Here is a 27,500-nt window from a genome sequence, read left to right on the forward strand (position 1 = left end):
TGTGTGTGTGTGTGTGTCAATGTTGTACTGAGAGAGAGAGAGAGAGAGAGAGAGAGAGAGAGAGAGAGAGAGAGAGAGAGAAGGGGGGGAGTAAAATTACATACACATTTTATTATGTTCATGTAACTTTCCATAAACCTCGCGTCATTACGCGAACAGTGCTGACTTGAAAAGTCTGTGCCCCAGTAATTATCACTTAACTTGAAACGTACCAGTGTTGTAGATAACTCTACACCGTCATCAGAGTTCAACGAAGACTTCTGCGTATTGGTAAAATCTTGTATCATTTTTACGAATTACACTTTCTCCTTGTCATGAACTTGAAGTATTGTAGACTTGGGTACAAAATCTCTTCTGCTTTAATTCAGATATTAGCTGAATTTTGAGCGCTTCTGCTTCGCCGGGTAGTATCAATTTTCTTAAGCTGTTGTACATCATATGAATTTCCCTTTCTTTTTCTTTGGAATAATGACGGTTGCTACAAAAATATAATTGAATTATGCTTCAATAAGATTCGCTCCTTCAAGAAGACATGGCTTTTAAAAATGGCCTTTGTTTCCGTTCTATAAACAACCTCCTACAAGGAATGCCCTTTGATACGGGGGAGGGAGGGGAGGGAGGAGGGGGAGGGGAAAGGGAGGGAGGGAGGGGAGTGAGGGGAGGGGAGGGGAGGGGAGGGGAGGGGGGGAGGAGGGAAAGGGAGGGGAGGGAGGGGTGGGCGGGAAGTTTCATTATTGCCTTTCAAAATCCCTAACAAGATTAAGGACGTTAAACAGCCCGTAGAAAAATTCATTTTTTTTTCCTTTCTTTTTTTTAACCCCTATGCCGTAGGAATCCTATTTTCAACCCGCTAAAACAATCTACATATCTTAGCAACCTTAAAGGGTCTTCAATCCTTCCAGATAGCAGCAGATGGCCAAAGAAACAAGGATCTACCGTTCAGTGATTATTAGAATAATTACCTATAATGATCTCCGGCAGATATGATTAACTTTAGGCATTTTCTTGGTTTTCATAAGTCACAGCAAAATTACATTGCAGGCTTTCAGAGTCAAACTGAATACACTGCTTTCCATATTGAGAAGCAAATTCTGCAATAGAATAAATAAAATAATCATCGAAATGTGCGATCGCTTTGTTTTTTATGAATAACAAGAAAAGCACATCAACCAAGTATATGTGTTTAAAAAAGGGTAGATTAAATGAATGATGAATAAACGACTTATTGCAATGTAAGCTTAAGTTGATTCAGATTCGACCGAATAACTGACAAAACACAAGTTCCTAATAATGATCGAGGAAGAGTAAAGAATTTTCACCATAATCCTCAACATATTGCCACTAATATAATGAATTAAAGCAAAATTATTGCCACTAATATAATGAATTAAAAAATATTGCCTCTAACATAATGAATAAAAATAAAAATATTGCCACTAACATAACGAATAAAAAAAGGGGGGAGGGGAGGGACGGATATTCCGCTACATTACGTATTAATCAACAAACGTAATTAGACGAGAAACATCATTATTAAAGAACAAAGCGATTCTAAAATTAAAATCCCTGACTACTGCTGAGTAGACACCAAGCACTCTTAAGTGACAGATAAAATGGTTTCCCCTTTCAGTTAATTGTACATATGAAGGATTATAATGACTAATTCTTATCTAAGTGGAGGATACTTACAGGAGCTTACTTAACTGGTAAAAACCAACACAGCTCTCTCTCTCTCTCTCTCTCTCTCTCTCTCTCTCTCTCTCTCTCTCTCTCCTTATATATACGTGTTCCTTCGTGCTAAAACTGATATCTAGATAATAATATATATATATATATATCATATATATATATATATCTTATATATACGTGTTCCTTCGTGCTAAACTGATATATATATATATATATATATATATATATATATATTATATATATATATATATATATATATAATCTTAACATCGAATTCCCTACAAACAAGGTATAATCTGCACCAACAGGGAAATAAATCGTATAGGGTAGGCGGCTCTACCTTGACCTGGCTTCCAGCGCACCTTCCATTAAGTGATAACAACAGATTTCAACCACGTTGTACGTTTTCCTAAAAAATTCGTGTGCTGTACCTACAGACTATATCATCTCATCTCTGCCATCATAGGCCAGTAAGTATGTAGCCATGAATTGGACACTGATCGCATGCATTATACCTCGGGACTGATTTGCACCTAAAAGAAATTACTCATATAAGGTAAGTAAGTATACCTACCCTGGAAAGGTTTCGAACCCTTTATGCACTCAGTAATTCATGAGATGCAATTCTGACCCAGTAGTACTCATTACTTTCTCGTTAAATTTCTGTACTAAAGCTGCGAGTCACCACATATCCACCGAAATTGCTCATTGCTTAAGAATGCACATGTGTGTGGCTATGTATGTGTACTAAAGTTTATCGGGAACACGCAAAACAAAAGTTGAAATTCGCGCTTATCTCTCTTGAGGGATGAGTGCAAAGTAAACTGCTGCACGTGTATCAACTCCACGATACACCTTTGGGTGTGGGAAACAAATATATTATTTTCAAGAAGATGCTATGGTTAGTTTTTAAGATATGGCGTACCGCTTTTTCAAGGAAGATGCATCCCGGACAAGCTATATTTCCTTGTGGTACAAATGATTCAGTAGGTAATGCCAATTTCATACTTACTGGATATTAGTGATTTAATATTCAAAAGTATAAAATGGCAAGTGCAATATCACCGACAAATAATCAGACCTTTGTTGTGCGTAAGTTTATGCAATGATGTCAAGAAATCGGATTCGTCAACGATCTTCTCAATGGTCTGCGATTGCAAATACACTTATAAAGATTAACCTAATGTCCTGCCATATATGTAAGCTTAATTACCTCATCATTCATCCATCTTGCTGGATAAGGAAACTCGATACTTCCACAACAATGAGATTCATTTATAAAACTGACCAGAAGGTAAGCGTTTCCTCTACTGTCAAACTTTTTTTTTTTTTTTTTTTTTTTTTTTTTTTTTTTTAAACATACATCAAAATCTGTGCCATTCTTCGCCCTTGTTTCCTTCCTCCATATTCTTATTTCCGTTTAGCTTGGGCTAGAGATTAAGTCATGTGGATATGCATTACCCATCGCCTTTCTAGAAAAAAGAACAAATCCGTAAAATTTCGGTAAAGTAGCCCTCGTGCGAATTAACCTCAATGGCTTAATCCAGAAATAATCATATAAATAATAACTTAATCAGCTAAGTGGACCCTAAAAACGGAAAGTAGACATTCTAATACAAAAGCAGCATATCGACTACGGATAGGATTTTCAACGAAACGTTGCATTTTCGCGAAACGCCCATATCAACGAAGGAAGAAAAAGCCCTAAATCTCTGACTGTTGTATATAATTGTCATTAGTTAGGTGCATTCAAGTAAAACTGAAAACGTGTAAACATTAACATATGCATCCACAAGCAGCACCGAAATTTCACTGTTTCCGAAACAGTCACATTCATCAGACAGGATAATGTTTCTCGCAATTATAATTTCAAATGTCATATTGTAGGCGAAAACGTTACATTGCCATTATTAATTGCAGAACATCATTATCATACGAAAACTATTTCACTTTCAATTAATAGTTAAATGAGCACTTTCAAGCCATCCAAACACCTATGAACAACAGCTTTCCCTCTTTCTCATCTCGTTATTGCTGTGTTCGCTTCCCTTTTTTTTTTAATTTTGTTTTTTACTTTTATCTATTCATTCATCACCTTATACTTACATAATGCTCCCATATATCCAGCTCTGTTCTTGTTCCGGTAAACACACTTACATAAAAAAAAAAAGTTTCAAGTAGACTTGCGTCAATGCGCATTTCCAATATGCAAATATGTGGACAAAGCAAATGGGTATGCATCTTCGAATGCAAAATATGCAAACACACGAATTCACATACACCCTAAATAAAAGCGTTTGTAGTTAAGACTTCAAAAAATATTACTGATGTGGCAGATCACTATATGATATGGCTCAACATGAAGCGGTCAAATGTATGGCAAAACTTATATATAAGAGTGTTCTATCAACAGAAGAGAATAACAAAAGACTTACTCCCCAGTCTGCCAGAATTGTAAGTCGTTCCAAGGTAATTAAATAAGAGCTGCCAAGAAGCAAGAACACTTAACAAAAACACATAAGGTATAACAAAGGGGTGGCAATCACACAAAGGATAGAGCGATCCATTAACGATGAAAGCTCAATCAAAGGTATGTTAAAAAAATGATACCAATGTGCATGTTTACTCGGTAACTATTGGAAGTTGCTTACTTAATCGATCCTCTTTCTTCCATGTATTACTAGTTAGTCAAGTGAGACTTTCACTATCAATCTATAAGACTTACCTTAATTATTCGAAGATCTAATACTTTTAGGTAGTATTAGTAATTTTCTTTTAATGCAATGTTTAATATTAGATTTTCATGGAAATAGTTAATACAGCAGCTTTGTATGGAGTGCTAAAATACGTGCGTAAGTATAAACTACAGCAGTGAAAGAGGTTTACAGATACTTATTAAAAGCAACACAGAAAATCATCCTGGCATATCGCATAAAAAACAGTGTTATAAGAGAGCATTAGCCAAAAAAACTCAAAAGATGAGGGTTTGGAAAAGCATTATATTACAGACTTAATCCAAATATTACCAGACAGAGGAGAACTAAGTCCTTTAATGTTAACAGCAACACATCTTTAAATAACATAAAAGTAGTATGGGAACATAACGAAAGCACATAAAGTTAGATATAATCAGGATAAGTTATAAGGATTTTAATATTCGAATATACATCCCAGAACCATAACCTCTTCCATAATCGACATTCCCAAAGTTAGCAAACAGCCAAGATACGTTCATTTAAGAGCATCACGTTAGGGCAAAAATTAATGACAAAAATAACGAATGTGCCAGATGAAAAAAAAATGTACGATTGAATTAAAAAACAAAGGGGGGGGATGTTTATACTATGCAGATTCATGTAATATTTAATAAAACTCATTAAAAAAAGGACAAAACTTCTGAATTACAAACTTTCCGAAGCACCAAATTAAATTTCATGAAAATGGTTGACCTCGAACGAAAATTCAGTTTTTTCTAGTACAAAATAGGTTAGAGAAATGGTTCTTGGGGCACTTGTCACGGTTACAAATCAAAAGTTCTTTGGACTCCAATCCATGTATTCATTCAAACATAACTTTAAGACGGGTGTGCCCTGTTTGAGATCAGATAACTTTATGCCACCTTCAGATTAAAATTGAAAAGGTTATTAGAGATACCTGAAACATCGCCCTTGGGTGAAAACAATAAAAACCCTTAAGCCTTTTGCTATGGCATGAAACATATTGTTTAACCACATTGCAAAAATCGACCACGTCTACAAGAAACTACTAAACCACAGACTCCTGTCTCAAAATGATAAGAAAATCCAGCAGCGAAGCATAAGGTGTGACCTAACATAGAAGATTAAGGACTACTCTTCTAAGCGCATCCAAACTAAAAGACAAAGATTCTAAAGCTATATAACACTGGTAAACAATTCTCAGAGCAAATTAAAGAATAATGTGGCAATAAAACGTTTATGAAAGTACAGCGTGTGTAAAAGAAGACAATGAAATTGAAGGAGCCGGAACTAGGAGCAAACGTTTGAAGTTGAGAGGAGACCAAAATCCGTGGGGCGAGGTCTTCTATGAGATCGTTTCCCAGAAAGGGAAAGACCCAATCAAAATGAACTACAGGAGTATGGGAGTAAACAGAAAGTGGTATTGACAAACAGTAAACAGTGACCAATTATTCATCATACCACCACACATTTTTCCGTCGCTAGAAAAATGAATGAGTCTCCACACCAAGCGCCAAGGGTTATATATCGACTATAACGCTAATAATGAGACGAGAGCACGATGAAAAACAACAAAGAAAGAAATGAGAAGGTTAAAAATAGCAGTAACGATGCAATAAAGTATCACGAAATGGTGAATAGAAAGGGTTTTGTCAATAACTTTCCATTGCAAGGTACAAGGACGAGATTAACGTAAACAGGGATATATTTATACATGCTGCGATAAACACATAATTCTATCTACACATCATAATTTATTTGTATATATATATATATTATATATATATATATATATATATATATATATATATATATATATATATACACACAATAAAATATGTGGTTAGTTACCTGTATGAAGATACTATGTATGTAACAGTGTGTTTCTGATTTTCAAAAGGACTGAAAAGTAAACGGCTTATAATGCAACACTAAAGTGACCAAAGTAATAAATTGAAACCACGGAAAAAAAGATACCCCTAAAGGTACACAACTTTTTGTAGGAAATACTAATAAAAAAAATATAAAATTGTGAATTCATCCAAACTAGTAAATGGTCATTTTGGAAAAATGATGCCGCTGAAGAGAGAGAGAGAGAGAGAGAGAGAGAGAGAGAGAGAGAGAGAGAGAGAGAGAGAGAGAGAGAGTTCTTTAAGAAACTCCCTTATTTACTTTTGCATTATCCTATGACGTAAATGAAAAATACATCAATGGTTAACTTTTATATTCTTCACAATATAAAGCTTTCTTAAATTTGACACACTCGGGATCATCAACAACGATCTAAAATCACAGATACCTAACCCAGTGGTGCCATACTTGGGAATGCACGGAGGAAATCGCATGAAAAAGGCATTAAAAAGCAAAGTGAATTGCGTGCACTGGATTCATCAATGCAGAGTAATAAAACGATCCATATCCAGAAGTTCATTCAGAAATCTCGACTTAACATTAAGAGCACTCAAGTTCGGAGAACAGCAGAGAAAGCTAAAGAGACAGAAATATTTTGGTTCCATAGGCTATTGGCACATACAAGATATCAAAGACTCTCAACCGCGAAAAGAGGAGAGAGAGAGAGAGAGAGAGAGAGAGAGAGAGAGAGAGAGAGAGAGAGAGAGAGAGAGAGAGAGAGGAAACGACAAAGAAGACAGGTCCGTCTCCCTAAGAATGACTTTACACAGAAAATCTGCTTTATTCTTAAAGCAATCAAAAGGCAGGTCACTAAGAGCATCTTTTGCGGAGAGCTGCACTTAGCACAAACATCATGACAATAAGACAGAAAAGTTCACCAGATCTAGATCAAGCACAGCAAATCCCTGGAATTCTGAAAGCATGAGTCTTCATTCATATATCCAACCGGCTGAGTATTGAAGGCATCAGGCCCAATATAAGAGACGGTAATCATCCTCAGGTTGAGAGACAAAAACAAAAAAAACCTACAACACCGTCACCTTTCTTCTATAGCCAAATTCCATAATCAGGCTACAGAATTTTTTGTAATACCCAAGAAAGAAAACAATCTGGAGTTACGAGAAAAATGAATTGCAATATCAACACTTTTAAAAGCGGTTCAAGTTGGCGTAGCATTAGGAAACATAAATGTCTTATGAATTTTATGCGGCATAATAAAACAAGATGCATTGATGACGATTCTCCTCCCTAAATGGTAAATGCTTGGCAGTGATAAACGTACACATCCGTTTACGCTTACTAAGATAAGTCACGCAACGTGGGGCAAATAATATGAGGTGAGGCGAATTCACACTCACAGTTTACAGGGTCAAAATAGGGAAATAAAATATTGTAAATAAATATTCCAAATGAATAACAAAAACTACTAATCCTAAATCGGCAAACAAATTCTCCTACAGACAGGACTTCAGTACAGGTGAAAAAAAAAGCCTTTTACTCGAATATCAAGGTAGATAATAGACGGGACAATGCCACGATATTCACGCAATAGGAAACAGAATCACATTATCCATTGTTTTGGCAATACTGGGAATAGAGTCAAAATGGCTGGTATACAATTACTGAATTAATACGCAATCATTGTAGCTTTGTATATATGATTGTATAGGTCATTATAATATACATTATGAAAATACATAGGCGATTTCTTGACCTATGAAATGGCCTGAACAAACGTGAAATCCTGAATCCAAGCAACGTACTAATCAGAACAAAGAACTGGATACTATCTTGGACTGCCTGAACAAAAAAGAAATGCATCTCTGTCATGTCCTTCAATCATACATACTTGCACAAACTACAAACCAAGAATAACGATGAATTATACATAAATCTACTTTTTTCGACTGAGGTTAACTATGTTCATTTACTATTTGCATCAATATCTGCACATGTGATGAAGAGTTTTCATAACTTTTGGCACTTTTTCTGAAATATAACATACTACATTCCAGTCTTGAAATAAAAATGAAGATGAAATTAATACGTGACCAAACATCTACCTTTTTATAATTTAAAACTTTATAAATCTTAAGAAAAAAACACACACACACACTTTGAAAACTATAGGAAATTATATTACTCTTAATCCGTCACCTGCGCACAAGCAGTTGCCAGCGTGATAGCTAGCAATCCAACTTGGAGATTTTCAGATCTAGGTTTTCACTGTTATGAAGCGCCCTTTCTAGTCTGGTCTCATATGTTGAACTAAAGAACCGCAATAAAAACTAATTCTTCCCTACAAAGCCCAAGACCTTAGAGGGGGTAAATGTATCCTGCATTAAAAAAAAATCCTACCCTAGCGATAGAAAAACCTATATATTTGCATAGAAAATTACGAAAAGGTATCGCGCAAATGAGAAATCAAAATGACATACTGTAACATTTTCCCCGAAAGGTGAATTACATATCCCAGAGTAAAATGAGTCAGGAGAGAAATCACTGGAAGAAAGTTCCTATAATCCTATCTTAAAATAATAACTTTAAAGAAGTATTTGCTTAGAAAGTATAAATGCGGGCACATTGCCTACAATCATGCATACATACGTGTGTGTATGTGTATATATACATATATATATTGTGTGTGTGTTTGTGTATACACATAAATTATAATGAGTTCGCATTAATAGTTACTATTAATTACACATGAGATAACACTCGTTGCTTAGCCTATGCATCTTCATATATGTGTCAATACCCTTCGATACACTACTAAAGAGCATAACTGAAAAGATGAATGAAAAAGTACAAAGTGTCAACACCCAGCGTCATCATACACGTAAGACCATACTATAACCGCATGGGCTCTGGCAAGGTAAAGCGGACCTTGAGACATACTCTAACCGCGTACAGAAGAAAGAAGTAAAGAAAGAAACGCAATAGTGCTTAATACACGCAGGAAAATGGGTGAATAACGCAATAGTGTTTAACATACGCAGGAAAATGGGTGAATAAAAAGTAGTTGCTGCTTACAGAGAACAAACAAGCAAATGCTACCGAGATCCAAGCCAAAATTTTCCGAAAGCAGTAAAATATGAATACAAAAGTATTTACAAAGAAAAAAGTGATAAGCATCGCTGCAAACAAGACTACGGCACAATATAAAAAAGATTCAGCGTAAAAATAAGAAAAGAAGAGTGAAAGGAAGCAAACAAATCTAAGAGTGGTACGAAGAGAACTTCACCAAGGAAGAGAAGGAATAACAAAGAAAGCAATACGCTACAGAGAAACACAAGCAAGAAATAAGCAAACATAGAAGGGGTGGCGGTAGCATTCGCCTCCTGATATAAAAGGGACAACGAAAACTTTGAGATACGGCAATTCAGGCACCGACAGTGACATGACCTCGTCGCAAATGCTTTATTTATTCACGGTGCCAACCACCATCAGACAGCAGCAGTGAATACACACCAACTTCGAGAAGTAACACCCAAAAAGCCCATTTTCCAAATCGATATCTGCACAACAAATGTGGTGATTGAGATGAAGTATTAAATACGTAGGGAGCCACACCCTTGCTTCCCATACATTTACATATCGAAATTCTATTCGAGAATCCTTCGGTGACTATTACCATAAATAACGATCGATCCACCACCAATAGATATTAAAGAGAACTCTCGAGTCGTGTTCGTTCGCTTCTTTCTCTAATTCCACGACTCGATATTCCAAGAGGCTTCTTGACGTAGCACTACACCACAGGACCCTTGAGTCGCACAAATCACTGTCGTATCTCGGGTTGTCTGTCAGTTGCACACAGAAGAAACCAGAAATGAGGACCTCCTCATTTACCTTACAAAGCCACCGTGAGTCGGGAATTTCGAACTGGTAGGGAACACAACAGAGAATAAGGATGGAGAGGACTCGCTGGTGCCTCTGCGAGGGTCTTCCGTAACATCATCCTCGTCATCAGTGACGATCTGAGGGTCCTTTGGTACTTCACTGTCCTCCACAGGAAGAAGAAGAAGAAGAAGAAGAAGAGCGAGCGTGTTCCTCAACTCAGCCTTGGGCTCAAAAATGACACCTTGAATGAGACACTGTACTAAGTCTTCGAGATCACCACTGGCATCTTCCTGGGCGTTATCGCGGGCGTTACCCACGCGTAGGCTGACCACCAAAGATAATATGATGCCCCAATGATTCCCACAAAGCCACTTTGTAAAGAGACGTACCTCTGTGAGCGATCCGCAACATCCAGCAAATAAGACATAAACTCGGCGTCGTTCCCGAACCCGATTCGTCGCTTCATGGTTTAAATATTTGGTTACTCCAATGGGGCCGCTCTATGGGGTTATCTCCAGTACTAGAAAATAATAATACTAATAGTTTGTTTTGTTTGTGTGTATGCGGCCCTCCTCCCCACAATACTAGGCGGCCCTGCCAGGCATCACACTGTCACCATCGTCACTGGCCCGGACCCCCGCGCCTCCTCCTACTCCTACTCCTTCGCTGGTGTTGGAAGCCGCGCACCCGCCCCGAGCTCGCCTGCCTATTGATCACCTGACCGTCCCCGCGCGCGCACACGCACAGACACTCACTCGCTCGCTCGCTCGTTCGTCTCTCTCTCTCTCTCTCTCCCTCTCCCTCTCTCTTTCTCTTTCTCTTTCTCTGTGCAGGGCACCCAGCCACCCGCCGCCGCACTGAGCCAGCCACCCCCAAACTCAGCTCCCGCCGATCCTCTTTCTCTTCATCGCATCGCACGACGCCGTCGATGCTGCTGCTGCTGCTGCTGCTGGGCTGCCGCCCCCCACGCTCTTACCACCTTATGTATGCTACACGCACAGCTCCGCGCCATGGCCCTATGTCCCCCCCACCCCTTCTCCCCCTTGCACAATAAAGGAACAGGGTACAATGACGTCACATGCATACCTGTCCCCGGTACTGTCAACCAGATGCAATTGTTGTGTCACCCCTTCTCCCCCAACAGCAGGGATATACACACGCGTGTTTAATACTATTCCGCTCATAGATGCACTGATATTCTTTGGGATGCTGCTGCCCCTCCTCCTCCTCCTCCTCCTGAAGTCTCTACAGCGCCAGCCTTTCTCTGCTGACTAACTGACGACGACTCTTACGCTCTAATGATGCGTAATTCAAGTCACGGGTTGATGTCTTCCATAACGGCGTTGTTCCCTTACACCTCCCACCTTTCGCTATTCTTCAAAGTTTCATCCATAAACCTAAATTCCCTGAAATTGAAATCCCAACTATTTTCAAGTTATAAAATCCATTTTGTCTACTTCAATCTGTGCACTGAATTCGCATTCGCAATGCTCGTGGTTCAATCACGGCTCGCATGCCCCAATCAACTCGGCTGAAACTGGGTACCGTACCTAGTTCCAGCTGGGGATCAAGAAGAGGGGCAAGCACCCTCATCCCTAGAGAAAAACACACACACACACACACACACACACACACACACCACACACACATATATATATATATATATATATATATATATATATATATATATATATATATATAGCGTGTATAAACCTAGCGTGACAAAAACTGTAACTCAAAACATCTCTTAACTCTGAGATGTGTCTCAATCACCTTCATCATTTAAAAAATTAACATCTACACAGTCTAAGTCAACCTCTTTCACACATTGAGTAGTGCTTTTCTTCCGAATACGTACCCAAATACAGCTTTTCCATTCAACTGTCTGCAAATACAAAGGTACGAGATTGCAAATGAAGACCATCAATAAAATGCATGTATATAAAATGAATATATAATGGATATTGGACAAAATGCAAGTGCAAAATCAGCGATTGTTGTATTTTCTCTATGATAACCGTAATAACAGTGATAATTATAATAGACTTAGGTACAACTGTCCATTATTTGGAAAAAAATAACGTTCATACAAATAGATTAATTTCTGAAGAAAAGCCAACCGGTTATGAACGAATTTTCTTTTTCAACCCTTAAAATATTCATAATCTAAATATTTGATTAATGGAAATCTCTACTCTCGTGCGCAAAGCTTAACTCCGGCATTGAGAGTAGTTCCAGATGTCAATAATAATAATAATAATAATAATAATAATAATAATAATAATAATAATTATAATAATAATAATAATAATAATAATGGGCACAGTTTTCCGAGACGAAAATGCTGATAATTGTTGCAGATCCACAATAATATAGCTGTTATGATAAATCTCTCTGGGAAAGATTAACTCAACATAAGCGCTCAGATATGGACAGCACAGTTCGGCAATTTTCCACCGTATAAAAAACACGAACCATACCATGGATTGGAACTCATCCCGAATTTTATACAAGAGCAGCCGTCGATACAAATGTCAAATAAATGACAATAGCTGTAGAACCTTGTGCTAGGTTCATCCTCAGTCAAGTCTGACTGAGGATGAACCTAGCACAAGGTTAGAAAGCTATTGTTATTTATTAACGACCATCAACACTCACATAGCTATATTATTGTGGACTTGCAACCAATAATAATAATAATAATAATAATAATAATAATAATAATAATAATAATAATAATAACCCCACACTATAAACACCACCCAGTCGAATCGCAGAACTGAGATAGACCAAATAATAACAATAATAATAATAATAATAGTTAACGTTTAATATGTATCTTCTATTCAAAGCACGGTGTATAACAAAGTTCACTTGCCATAAACCAACCTTTTAAAGAACGACTTATGTCTTCCTTTTTGCCTTTTAGAAAAATCTTCCTTCACGTAACAACTGCTCATTCAGCAGACAACGGTAGAAACATTAAGGTATGTTACATTAGGTCCATAGTATCTCAAAAAACGACGATAACATACATTTAGAAAATAACCAAAACCGTTCGAAATTAATCAGTTCAACCAAGGTATGAGAGCTAGCTTCATGTAACGATTTCAATACTAGTTTCTGTTTTATTTTACATCATAGAAACCTCTGATAACCATACGGTTCGAAAACTATGGAAAATCATTTTCTCTGACGTCTAATATTAAAAATGCTTGTCTTACCCAGCAATTTTTCTCGCACGTCAACAAAACAAAACCCTAAAAATACATAAATAAAATTAAAATTATCATAAACGCACACATTATATACATATGTATATATGTGTGTCCCTGTGTAAAATCATCTGTTAAAACAGGATACGTCGCAAGTATCAAAGGCCCATTAAAACACTCTGGTTTAAGGTTAAAGACTATATTTTGGTAGACTCACTTCCACCCTTATCAAGTAGTGAATGACATTAGTAGTTACATTGGCGAAATAGAGTGTGGAGGAAATGCCCTTTGGTGATGCCTGGGGTCACCGCTAAGCCGACGTTAGTTCTGTTAATTCTCTTAATCCGCTTCATTGTTGCCTTAGGGAAGATATTGTCTATATGGTCAGAGTCCCAGGCTCCACTGGAAAGGTTGATCCTATTGTCTTGCTTTACCAGTGAAGATTCTACCCTTTGACATTTGTATCGACATCTGCTCTTGTATAAAATTTGGGATGAGTTCCAATCCATGGTATGGTTCGTGTTATTTATATAGTGGAAAATTGCCGAACTGTCCTGTCCATATCTACCTAAGTGCTTATGTTGAGTTAATCTTTCCCAGAGAGACTTATCACAATCCCTACAGGGGATTTCATAAACTCCTATGTCTTTAGAAACTGGTTTCTGCTGAACGTTAAGTAAGGATTTCCCCAATGTATTTGGATAAGTTAAGATGAAAGGGTTGGGTTGGCCTATGATTTGTGTGATCTCTCGTAAATTATTATCCACGTGAGGAATTATTATAATTTTACTTGTGTCTTTTTCCTTTTCTTTGCTTCCTGTGGGTTTGTAAAAAATGCTCTGCGCTTTGTGTATGGCTTTTTCTATTATGTGCTTGGGGTATTTTAACAAGATAAGTTGATCTCTGATTGTTTCAAGTTCTTTGTTAAGAAAATCTGGGGAGCAAATTCTCAGGGCTGTAAGAAATAAGTTACTTATTCTGCAGAGTTTAACTGAAATGGCATGATAGCTGTAAAAATGTATGTATGAAAGTGAGAATGTTACTTTCCTGAAGACAGCGAATTTGTAGTTGTTATTAGTTCTGATGATAAAGACATCTAAAAGGGGGATTTATTGTTTTCCCATTCTAATTTAAATTTTATGCTCGAGACAAAGGAATTGATTTTTGTAGAAAGACATCAAAATCGCCCCACTCGCTTTTCCATTATGTTAAGATGTCGTCTGCAAAAAAAAAAAGAGGTCAAAATTCAACATGGGCCTCGAGAAAACGTACATATGTGACAGATACAATGAGGAAAGTCAGTTGATTAAAGGTTAAATTTGATCTGCTTTCGTAATTATTAAGATTACCAACAATACATACACTATAAACACAAATATATAGTACATTACATGTCTATGTATGTATATATCTGAGCGACAATGACCGCCTAACTACTCGTTTTCCTCGTATTTTTAAATACACTTAAAAAAAAACTTGAAACCATCTGAGAAAGAAATGAAGATGCCCTCACCTTCAGCTATGGGAATTGAACCTACAAACATTATTAAGTCACGCTACCACAAATTCCTCTCGGTAGCACAGTAAAGTGATATTCTAATTCATACAATCGTTTATGGGTTGGAATCCCAACTCAACTGGATTCAAATTTTATAATAATGAACTTCTACATGTGAAAAAATCGAGGTTTATTTTGTGGCTGTTAATAATACATATACTTCCTGAAAGTGGCCAGCAGACTCTCTCTCTCTCTCTCTCTCTCTCTCTCTATCTCATATATATCAAAATATATCTATATATATAGATATATATATATACACATATATATATGTGTGTGTATGTGTGTATTCATAATGTATATATAAAAGTTGCCTGAATGTTACGTACATGGATCTCAGGGCAGCTTACCACAACATAAGTGACCGAAATATAATCAAGGAAGGTCGGGTGACTTTTGGTACGAAATTCGTAACACCTGCAATCTGGTCTTGAGAATTTTTTAGGCTTGTATCTCTGCAGTGAAAATTTAGAAAGTACTAACTCTATAGCTGTTGCGCTCAACAGCAAGAAAGAATCTTCAAACCAAATGCCAACATATGATTTAAAGTTACTGGTATACATATGCGAAACATTTGCATGCATAGATATATCATGCATCATAAAGCAGCAAGCAATACTTCTCCTACCATGTATCCCTCGTCTGTAATGCTACGTTTACACCATATCACAGATGGAAAACGACAAGGGGGAATTCAAAGTACTATAAAGGAATTATATATATGGGTGATGGATTTGATTTTTATTCAATTCCCTAAACTCTTAGGCCGCTTTCACAAGGTGGGACGGGGCGAGTGGCACGGTGGCAAGTGGCAGGTGGCAAGTGGCATGTGGCACGGTGATTTCAGACCAAGGTGGCCACGTCGCCACGCGTTTCAGGGTGGCAGTCCACTTCACAGTGCACATGATGGCATCATCGGATGAGGAGGTTATTGTTGCTTTGATGCACTGAGGTGATGTTGTGTCATACAGACATTTATATTTCTCAACAATTTCCACAAATTTTATGTTAAATAGTTTGTTGTCTGGAAGAGGCATACTCGTAGTTGCGCACGAGAGCGAGCACAAAGGACAACTGACAAAAAAAACAAAAAAAAACTGTTGCCTACAAGGCTGCGTGTCCCTCTCATCAGGCAGTGTTGTCACATGTGCTTGCAGCAAATCTGTTGTCTCTTGAAAATTAATCAACATGTGCCATACATCCAAAAGTTTTCATTTTTGTTGCATATTTTGTTATTAAAATTTAAAAAACGCAAAACTACATCGTCTAATAATAAGTTTGGAAGTGAAAGTTCCATTAAAATTTGGCATCACAGTCCGGGGACGCACGTCGCACTTAAAAAAAAAACGGACGTGTTCAATGTCGGAGTGGCTTGCAAGTCGCACGTGGCTCATGCGACGAGTCACGCCTCGGTGAGAAAGGTTGCATAGCTTTCCTAATGTTCGCATTCAAATGGCGTGCTACGTGCCATGCCACGAGCGACGTGCCACCTTGGTGTGAAAGCGGCCTTAGTAATTCCTGAATGTCAAATTTGTTAAGAAGTCAAGGAGCCTCCAGAACCTCATACAGCTTTCAGCCGCCAAAGTCTGAAAATACAGTTCTAGATTCTGTTGACAGGCTGCATTGGCCAGCATGACCCCTTGCACACCGGCTGCCCATCAATGACAATATGGTAATATATATATATATATATATATATATATATATATATATATATATATATATATTATATATCAATCACATTACCGTGATTCATATACATATATCGAGCTACAAATGTCCTTTAATATCTAATTCGCTCTACCTCGGAATTAATATATTTTCATATATGTTTAACCGAGGGGGAATTTGTTAAGCGATAATAGAATTGGCGGCCGACAGACGCGAACCATCGACCTCTCAATTCCAGGACTGGCAGTGAAGCCTTAGCCAACCTCGCCACCGTTGGCTAAGGCTTCACTGCCAGTCCTGGAATTGAGAGGTCGGCGGTTCGCGTCTGTCGGCCGCCAATTCTATTATCGCTTAACAAATTCCCCCTCGGTTAAACATATATGAAAATATATTAATTCCGAGGTAGAGCGAATTAGATATTAAAGGACATTTGTAGCTCGATATATATATATATATATATATATATATATATATATATATATATATATATAATATATATATATATATACACACACACATTATATCAAATACATATATATATATATATATATATATATGTATATATATATATATATATATATATATATATTATAATAATATATATATATATATATATATATATAAACGATGTGGACCTCTGGAACATGGCCTACTAAGCAGGACGAAATTTGAGATTGGCTACGAAGTTTTATAATCAAAGAGGTGTTTTTGTTAAAAAATGTAAATCCCATAGCGACTGTTTTGTGTAAAATTGGAGATGCGATATGGCGTATTGTCTCCGTGGCGGTTGCTTGAAATCTTCTACGAAGAGAATGGTGAGAGAAGCCAGGAAACAGACTGCTGAAGATGCAAATTTATAACATATAAGGTGTTGTAAATATAGTGTTGAGTGGCTCCTGTTCATAATATCGGTATCTTTATAATGTAGCCTAAGGGAACCGTTAAGCTATATAGCTACGCTCTCATAAGGCTCGCTCTGGGGATTAGTTCTTCAATGGGTGTACGAAATGGAACGAGGTATAGTCGGAGATTCTAAAGTTCTATTAAGGAAAAGGCCAAATGGAACTTATGTAAAGAAAAAGGCTCGAGTTGAAAGAACGCAGGAAAGAACCTTTAGGTTGTATTATGAAACAATTGTTAGGAGATGGTGGACAGAAAGATGGTAGAAAGAGAATATGAACGGAGGTATAGTAAAAGAAATTATTCAAACCTATTAGTCCTACATAATTTACATATATAATGTGCGTGCAAACGTATGACAGGAGTCACTATATATTTTCATTATCATCGCCCCAGGTAGCTTTAAATTTTCTTCCTTAACCTAATAAATTTTTTTTTAGTTCAACTGCCTTACACTTTATTAAATTTCATCTAATAATAATCCCGTCATAGCAGTAAAACTACAGATTTCCTCGCTTTATACAAGCTTGACAGCTAAGCAAATCGAAGAGCTAAGAGGATTTGTAAGGAAAGGCGATTCCGCCCAGCTTTCTTATCTGCATATGAAATACCCCAATTGACATAATGCCCGAATTCTCTAGTTATCACGTTCTCTTCATACTCCGTTTTATAACGTCGGTGGAAATACACGAATTCGCTATTACACAAAAAGCATGAAGCTGTTGTTGTCAGAACAATGTTGAAACTGCCCTCGGGTAACTCTGCACAGTGGTGGTAGCGTGACTGGGCAGCTGCGAAGAGTAAGCTTGGCATGGTTGGATGAGGAAAGGGTCCCAAAGGAGTGGGCAATAGGAATAAAGGTGATAAAGAAAGCTATAAGAATATTATTTTGGGTAGCCAAACTGCAACAATAACTGCAATAGCAGAGTACTCTAAGACCAATGAGACCAATTGCTCTGACTGGGAAAGCCGCCAAGTACGAAAGAGGACAGACAGAGGTGGATAATAAAACTATAAAACAACAAAGGAAAAATAATAAAAATATACAAAACTTCAAAAAAAAAAACGCGTGAATCTGCAAACTGAGCGTCAGCGCACAGTTTGCACTATATGGATATCAGTATACTTAGAAAACATTCATGATATAATTTAGGTAATGTGGAGGGCGATGAAAATCGGTCACACAGTGCACTTATAAATAGGGAAGCTACTAGTTCAGTGTCACAGTTGACTTGCTGTAAGGATAAGGTATATCCACGGCAATTTGAAGCCAAGTTTAGAATATTGTTTGTTTGGTTGTATGGTGTTTTTACGTTGCATGGAACCAGTGGTTATTCAGCAACGGGACCAACGGCTTTACGTGACATCCGAACAAAGTCGAGAGTGAATTTCTATCACCAGAAATACACATCTCTCACTCCTCAATGGAATGGGCGAGAATCGAACCCGCGACCATCGAGGTGAGAAGGAAACACCAAACCAACCACGCCACTGAGGCGCTAAGTTTAGAATATGAATGCAATATTGTTCCGGATCTCCTATACGGAAATGAAACGCTATTTTAAATGCAAATAAAATGAAAAAAAGGTAAAAATTTACTTTTGACAGGAATTGTTTACTTTGTATATGTGGAAGGAAAAAAAATTGTAAGCGTGAGAACTGGAGATACACTGAATTGCTATGAAGGTAAAGTATGTTCTGAAATGCTCGGTCATGCGTGCAGAGTGGAGGAACACAGGCTAGTGAAAACTAGTAAAAAGTGTTAAGGTGGATGCGAAGAAGGACAAAGCACTGGATACACAAAGATGAAGGAATACGGGAAAGGAAGGATTTTCTATTGACGGAGCGTGATCGTGCATGCATGCAATATGCAGGTGAATAGCGCAGTGTGTGAGTAAGGAGGTTAGAAGATATGATAAGCCATCTGCTTAGTGCAGGAGGAGCATGAAGCTTTCTGTAAATGGGATCAATTCACGATTCAGATAAAATAATGAACGTAGCACAAACCAACGTTTTTTTTTTATTTCTTTGGAGCCACCCCATGCGGTTAAGAAAATGGTTCGATGTGCACAGAAACATGTATAACCATGGGTTAGTATGGACTGACTGCTATCGTGTTGGTGAAGAGGAATAAAACTGGCCATTGCTCTCCTCGGACTGATTAAATTGCCTTACAATCTAGCAATGTAACTATAGGAGTTATGGACGCAAGTATCCTTGGCGCACTAGAGCAACATGTTTAAGGTCGATGAGGGAAATACTAAACACAAATAGGGGAAGAGCGATTAACTAGCTTTGACGCGAATGGTAATTAATTCATGTTGCCTCTGGGGTATCGTAAATAAAACTATAGAATCATTTAATTTGTCAGGTAAAGCGGTAGATCTAGTATGATGTCCAAAATCAAACTTTGCTGGTGTACAATCAACAGAGGTCAAATTAATGGGATGTCGAAGATTTTTCTTTATATAATATTCCAGAACTTCATTTCTTTTCCAGCACGCTCAATCTCTCATCCAACAGACAACAGTTTGGTTCGAAATTAAATATACTGCAGAAAAGTTACGGTACACAAAAAGCATCATTTCTGAAAAGATTGTTGAACGCTTGTAATTATACCATATCGTCTTTGCTTCCTGTTTCAATGATAATATTTACAGGTAAGTTAAATAAGTCCAGAGTAAAACTATAAATTTAGGTATTAAACAAAATCACTCCAAAATAAGCAATAATGACAGATAAAGGATCAATATTAATGAAGACTATGAAGCACTACAAGACGAGATTAGTATACTAAGAACGAAAAGTGTCTACCTGCTGCCATGGTTCCGTGTCGATGTATATGTAGCGACTACAAAGCTGGTGATTGCTCTTAAAGTAGATCTATCATGTATTCCTTAATACCTACCCCAAATTTAATAAATGAGTTTAAATAAACATATATTTGCAATAAAAATCATGATCATTATCTAATATTGTCATGTACCCATTATGCCAATTTCGTTTAGCGCTGCTAGCTACATTTCACAGGCATTCTATTGTCGTTCCTCTCTTATGCCGACAAATACGTATCCTATTATATCCGGAGTCTGGTTACTTATTAACTAAATTTTACACTAAAACCACTTTTTCCATTAATAAAATGTTGCAAGATATGAAGTAATGCTAGTTTGAAATTTTGTGTCCCGCTTTTCATTCATGTCATGTCAATTCTAATTCGCAATTATAAAAACTAAACGACGGAGAGCTAAAGCCCGTCTTATCAAGCACATGATATAACGTTCAAAAACGACACTTAATACTGAATGTTTTAGCGGAATTAAATTTCTCGGAGATCAAACTGTAAAGACATCAACGACACTTAACAGTTAATGTTCTGACACACTGAAAAGGCTCTCTGGAAGACAATGGCACCATTTCATTTCGCTTCTTTTCAGCATTACTTTAGCATCGTCTTGGTTTACGGGCTACTTTATAGAGGCACTCAGGGGTCCTGATGGGCAATTTTACACTTAGGAGAGACTCTCTGTCACTCTTCCAACTCACGTTCAACTTTGAACTTGATCGCTCAAAACGTCTACCACATTTTACATTTATTTTGAAAATTGAAACCTTTCAGAGTTAGCAGGGTATTATTATTATTATTATTATTATTATTATTATTATTATTATTATTATTATTATTATTATTATTATTATTATTATTATTATTATTATTATTATTATTGTTGTTGTTGTTGTTGTTGTTGTGTAATAAAATGGCAGAATTCAGCGAATTGATCTTATAAATTATCTTTTCTATTTTTTCTTATTATACGCTTTTCTGGCTCAGTGATACTTAGCAATATTTGGCCAATATTCATATTGGGGATAATGCTGAAAGTGGTATTTTATTTAGAACAGGATTTATTAATCAAAAACTTGTATTATCAGTATACTGGTATTCTCAGATAAATCCTGTTTTAAATAAAATACCACTTTCAGCATTATCCCCAATATAAAGTATCGCTGAGCCAGAAAAGCGAGTAATAAGAAAAATAGAAAAGATAATATATAAGATTAATTCGCTGACTTCTGCCATTTTATAATAATAATAATAATAATAATAATAATAATAATAATAATAATAATAATAATAATAATAATAGTTGAAGAGAAAGAGAGGGAAAAAATGGATAAGTATCAAGATCTGAAAATAGAAATAAGAAGAATATGGGATTTGCCAGTGGAAATCGTACCCATAATCATAGGAGAACTAGGCACGATCCCAAGATCCCTGAAAAGGAATCTAGAAAAAAACTAGATGCTGAAGTAGCTCCAGGACTCATGCAGAAGAGTGTGATCCTAGAAACGGCGCACATAGTAAGAAAAGTGATGGACTCCTAAGGAGGCAGGATGCAACCCGGAACCCCACACTATAAATACCACCCAGTCGAATTGGAGGACTGTGATAGAGAGGAAAAAAATTATAATAATAATGTTTGTAATATTGAAAAAGAAACCCATAAAATGACTGTGTATAACGTGTTTACTTATAAGTATTTACATTTTATTTTACTCAACACTCGAGTACTTTCGGACCCTATCTGTGGCCCTTTGTCAAGAGATGCGTAGGATGTCAGCCTGGGTCAAGGCCCAGCAGTCTTGACCTAGGATGACAACCTACACATCTCTTGAAAAAGGGCCACAAATAGGGCCTGAAAGTACTCGAGTGTTGATTAGATTAAAATGTAAATATTTATAAGTAAACACGTTATACACAGTAATTATTTGGGTTTCTTTTTCAATCAGAAGAAAACTGAAATTATTATTATTATTATTATTATTATTATTATTATTATTATTATTATTATTATTATTATTATTATTATTATTATCATTATTATTATTCCGAAGATGTACCCAATTCAAATGGAACAACCCGACAGGGGCCACTGACTTGAAACTTAAGCTTCCAAAGAATATGGAGCTCAATGTAAAGGGAAATACGGAAAGAAGACATTTCACTTATTAGAATAAAAGAAACATATCGATAAACTAATAAATACATAAAAACTAACAAGGATATTAGGATTTGGTATCTGGATAAATCTATCTAAAACCGCCCTTAAAAATTATAAGAAATCATTTCCATTATTCTAGTGCCGATTAAATAAGTAAATTTCGTGAAGAGAGAGAGCAACTATCCTGTTTCTCCAAATAACTGACGAGGGTGAGGATATTAGTTTCAAAGGACGACTGATGCATTCATTTAGCACTGCACACACCTTCAACTCCAGTCATACGAGCCTGTGAAACAGACAAGGAATTAATCATAAAGTAATGGTTTCTTAGAAAAATGTTTAATAGAAAACTTAAGAAAGAATTCGTAGAAATGACAGAAATGTGATGACTGCGCTTCTGATATTTCGTTTGGAAATATCTCATAAGTCAAAGATGTGAAGCTTACTCGATATTCTTCCTAATAGCGTTCTCTCGATTTTTTTATGAACGCCATACCATTTTCGATGAATTCTACTACTTGTCAAAAATGCCCATCAGTCGTCTGTTCAAATATGCAAAATATAGACGTAATCATTTCTCTTTGCACAGATTCTGTCAGAACACAAATGCGTGATTGAACATCCTATCAGGTTTTATGGTAAAGTAAACTTTAAAGGGCATTTTCGTTTACGATAATGGTATTGTTGGACGCTGCTTCACTCACATTCGTACAATGACGCACCGGAAAGAAATCCCTCATTTGTCTGTCTTTTTTTCTGTATATCTTACGTAAAGTTTCTTGTGTGTACACACACACACACACACACACACACACACACACACACACACACACACATATATATATATATATATATATATATATATATATATATATATATACAAATACTATACACAAGAGACTTTACGTGAGATATACAGAAAAAATAGACAAATGAGGCATTTCTTCTCGATATGTATGTATGTGTATATATATATACGTATATATATATATATATATATATATATATATATATATACATACACACACACATCCAATACCTCTGGACACACACATCTAATTTCTTATCCCTAACCTCTTGTATAAGTTCACCACGATTAAAAATGCAGACCACCCACGGAATTATAACACGCATGTCTCGAGCTCATTTTTACGAAGACCAATCACACTCCTTGTCTACATAGACACCGACTGCAGTAAATAATATCCTAATCACCCCCAACAACTTATCTTTCACACCCTACATCTTCAACACCCTTCAAATTCTTTCTCTATGAAGTAGCCTGTGTTATGGAAGTATTTCACCAACGTCCAAGTAGTTGAACTGAGAAGCTAACCATTTGGAGAAAACAGCGTAATGTGGAAGAAAAACCTTATATATCTATCTATCCAATATATGCATACAGGTGTGTCGGATTCTAGGTACTAATCTCCCTATAATCACTATCTGTCAGTTATACGACCTTTCCTGTACCCTCAATTTCTCATGTAAGTCAGTTTGTCTGCTGAGTAAAGTAGGTTCAGTCGAAAGATCTTGCAGAAATTCCGTTGTTTATTTTTCCTTCGTGGCTTATACCTTTATTTATGGATTTATCACATTCCAAACTTTCGTGATTCAGTTATACATATACATACATATATGCATATATATAAACACACACACACACACACACATATATATATATACTATATATATATATATATATATATATATATATATATATATATACATATACATATATATATACACACACACATAAAAATATTCCTTTTACGAATGTATAAACTAAAGCACTCAATTTCAGCTGCTTTGCCTCAGCGTCACAATAATCTGAGCGGAAATAACAATGCATTACCTGCAACTCACATCTCGGCAGGTGTATCGCATAGTGCATTAGATATCAGGGTTGCATTAAAGCTCTTTAGCAATTTATGTAGCGTACCACGTATTTTTTGAATCACTTGTAATTTCAAAAAACCTCAGGAAATTCATATCATACGCATCCGTTAAAAATGTTTGCCAGCTAAAATTATCAGCGTTAGCATAATTTAATCGTCGTAAAGCAGATGCTCACTAGGCAAATATAATTATGCCTGGTTTCAATACCGAAATGAAAAATCTAACACAAATTTCGCTCATATGATAAAGGAGAAGAGCCTTTATCAATTATCGTTTGACCACATTAAATAGTTTAAGTATTAAATGTGGAATGATCCTTTAAAAATTATCATGTCAAGCTTTTATCTATGGTTCCAACTCTGCACATCCTATTTTCAATCAAAATCAGGTCCTCTGAAACTAATAGCAATTTAAATCCTGTATCCTTTCAGTGATCTAGAAGCAGATTCAACATTGCTTGCAGTCCTCTTACAAATCAGGGAAACAAATTCTACAGAAAAAAATCAGGAAAATTTGGCCTACACAAACAGTCGTGTATCAGTATTTTTTACTTTTTCAGGAGTGATTGCAATCGTATTCATTGCGTTAATATTTTTATACTGAAATGAAATCCAATCGACAAGAAAATTCAGTTTTTAGTAGCAATGCATTACTATATTCATTAAGTTTCCTTACCAGCTCAATGGCTGTTTTCAGTTTAATTACAGTATCCTATACAAAAACCGCTTAGGATCATTGAATACAACATCTGCAACATGATTGTTGTTTGATCCCGAACGAGAAACTGTCAGCAACTCAATATATTAGCTATAATTGTCCATGAATGTTTGGTTATCTCAAGTTAGCTGAAGATTTCACAGATTAAAATTCGAAGAAAAAAAAAAATCGTGTGAATATCAAATTTTGAGTAACTACTCGCACTTCATATTTTAAAAATCTATGTACTTGTACCTGCATTTGTACTTGGGCCAAAAGTACCTGAAAAATCAATTACTTTCAAGTACTTTTCAGCTACAGTGCAGTAATAATTATGCAGGTGCATTAGCATAAATAACAAAATATCTATAACTGCTTTTGCTTTGAATAATGCAGATTATAATAAGATGTTTTACATGAATCGGTAAAACATCTTTGAATAAGCAAATTATAATAGATGATTTACTTGAATCGGTGTAAAAAGCATATCATTACATTAAATGATAATATAAGTACTACACTATCTGGCAACTCTCGAGCTGTTGGTGTCTAGTTGAACACAACCAACCACAGGGGGTAAGAGGGTTTTAATAAAAAATTTGAAATTTTTGTGTTACCATCTCCAAGAATATAAATTACCTTGATATTGTTCTGTACATGTAAAAATGTTGACTTTCATATTGAACACCAAAGCACGAAAGTTCTACACCTACGAAGAAGCTTACAAAAGGCCTCAAGTTTCAAGAGGACGACCAAGAGAAGCTGAGAATTCTGATGTTCGTAATGTCACCTCTGTAACAAAATCCAAGAGAATGGACAACGGACAGATGATATAATGAGGAAAATAGAAGCCAAGGTTGGATATATCAGCATCGAGTAAATATCTTGAACGATTAGACGGAATAGTTGGATAAAATGAATACCCAGTTGATCCAAGCAATCGAGCTGCCAGCAACGACAACAGAAGTTCAAATTGAACTCTTGAAGTTGAGAGAAGAATACAGAGGACTGATAGGTGCTAATGATAGACACACTACACAGCAAGAAGATGAATGACTACGAGAAGCAGATTTGCAGAGTTGAAGATGAAAAGAATCGGGAAGCAAGCGAGAACGGCTATGTTTAAAAGTCAAGCAAACGTCTTGAATGATGAAGTGTAACGGAAGTGAAGATTCACCAAGAAATGCGTAATCAGCCTCTCGATTTGCAAGCGCAAGTGAGGGACGGACGAGGAGGGAGAAGCTCGTGAGTTAAAGGACGAAAATAAACGAAAAGAGAACAGAGCGGGAAAGGAAATCAAGAACCTGGAATGGGGCCTGGAAGACCTCTCAAACGAAATTGAATATCTCCTCAAGGTGAATGAACTGGGCTGTAACATAGAGATAAACAATCTCAAAGACCAAGTCACTAAACTTGACAATAAGACTTAAAAGATATGAGGATAGACAAAATAAAGTATAGCATTAACCTTCTAGGTATAATAGAAGAGAATAAATTTATACCCCGCCTATGATACATGACGGATGACTTTTAAAGAAGAAACAATAGAACTGAAGAATGTTGGCCACAGGAAGGCAGGCAAGGAAGGGGAACCTCAATCAATGAGCTTGAGGTTCAGAAAAATTTAACAAAGAAATAGACAAAAATTGTCTCAAAAACATACCTAAATTTTAGTTACTAAATATTAATAATGCTTTCGAAATCAGAGGATATCGCTTAGTTTAGGAAGAATCTTAGTTCTTGAGTGAAATTAAATTCCCTTAGAGCTCTCAGCTTCGTGATTTAGAAGGGAGCTAATTTGATGTAGAATGTTTAAAAGGTACTTTAGTTATTTTCCTTGTACAAAACTGTACTGGGAAAGAGAATAATAAAGAATTAATGTTTATTTCAAATCGCTCCTTTTTCTCCCACTTTACTTCTTAGCTGCATTGACATCCAAGTCACTTTTAAGAAACTAGTACAACTCTCCAAAAAGCCATAGAAGAATCCTTTGATTTTTGTTATTCCTTCCAATTATGGCGGCGATGGAGATGGGGATAAACAAATTGCTCGTTTTGAGATAATAATAAAAAAGAAATAAAGAGTATTATGAATGAATATAGTAAAAGAAAAGACTGCTAAGTAACTGGTATGGTATAGTTGCGCACGTACCGTTCTGTTATGCACAATATCACGTTGGAGTTCCAGAGAAAATATTATACCAGAAACATTTTCGACACACACACACACACACACTCATATATATATTCATTATCCATGTAAATATTATATATAGCTTGTACTCCAATTTTTAACTCTATATATATATAGATATATATATATATAATGTATATATACTATATAATATATATATAGTAATATAAATATTATGCTATAGAGAGAGAGAGAGAGAGAGGAG

General features: G+C 36.1%; 1 protein-coding gene across 6 annotated transcripts in view; it reads right to left on the reverse strand.

Moving 5' to 3' along the window:
- LOC135221806 (uncharacterized) overlaps positions 1-27,500 on the reverse strand; it is a 938,326-nt gene that overhangs the window by 471,689 nt on the left and 439,137 nt on the right. For 4 of the 6 annotated variants that reach the window (XM_064259683.1, XM_064259680.1, XM_064259681.1 and 1 more), the window contains exon 1: positions 10,550-11,031. The exons of 1 other annotated variant lie outside the window; for it this stretch is intronic. In XM_064259683.1, coding sequence (XP_064115753.1) covers positions 10,550-10,626 — 77 coding nt within the window. In that variant the 5' untranslated portion in view covers positions 10,627-11,031. Of the gene's footprint in view, positions 1-10,549; positions 11,034-27,500 lie in introns of those variants that run through there. One more of the 6 variants, XM_064259685.1, reaches the window with a different exon arrangement.

The sequence above is a fragment of the Macrobrachium nipponense genome, chromosome 3, assembly GCF_015104395.2.
Source record: "Macrobrachium nipponense isolate FS-2020 chromosome 3, ASM1510439v2, whole genome shotgun sequence".
Classification (NCBI taxonomy): domain Eukaryota; kingdom Metazoa; phylum Arthropoda; class Malacostraca; order Decapoda; family Palaemonidae; genus Macrobrachium; species Macrobrachium nipponense.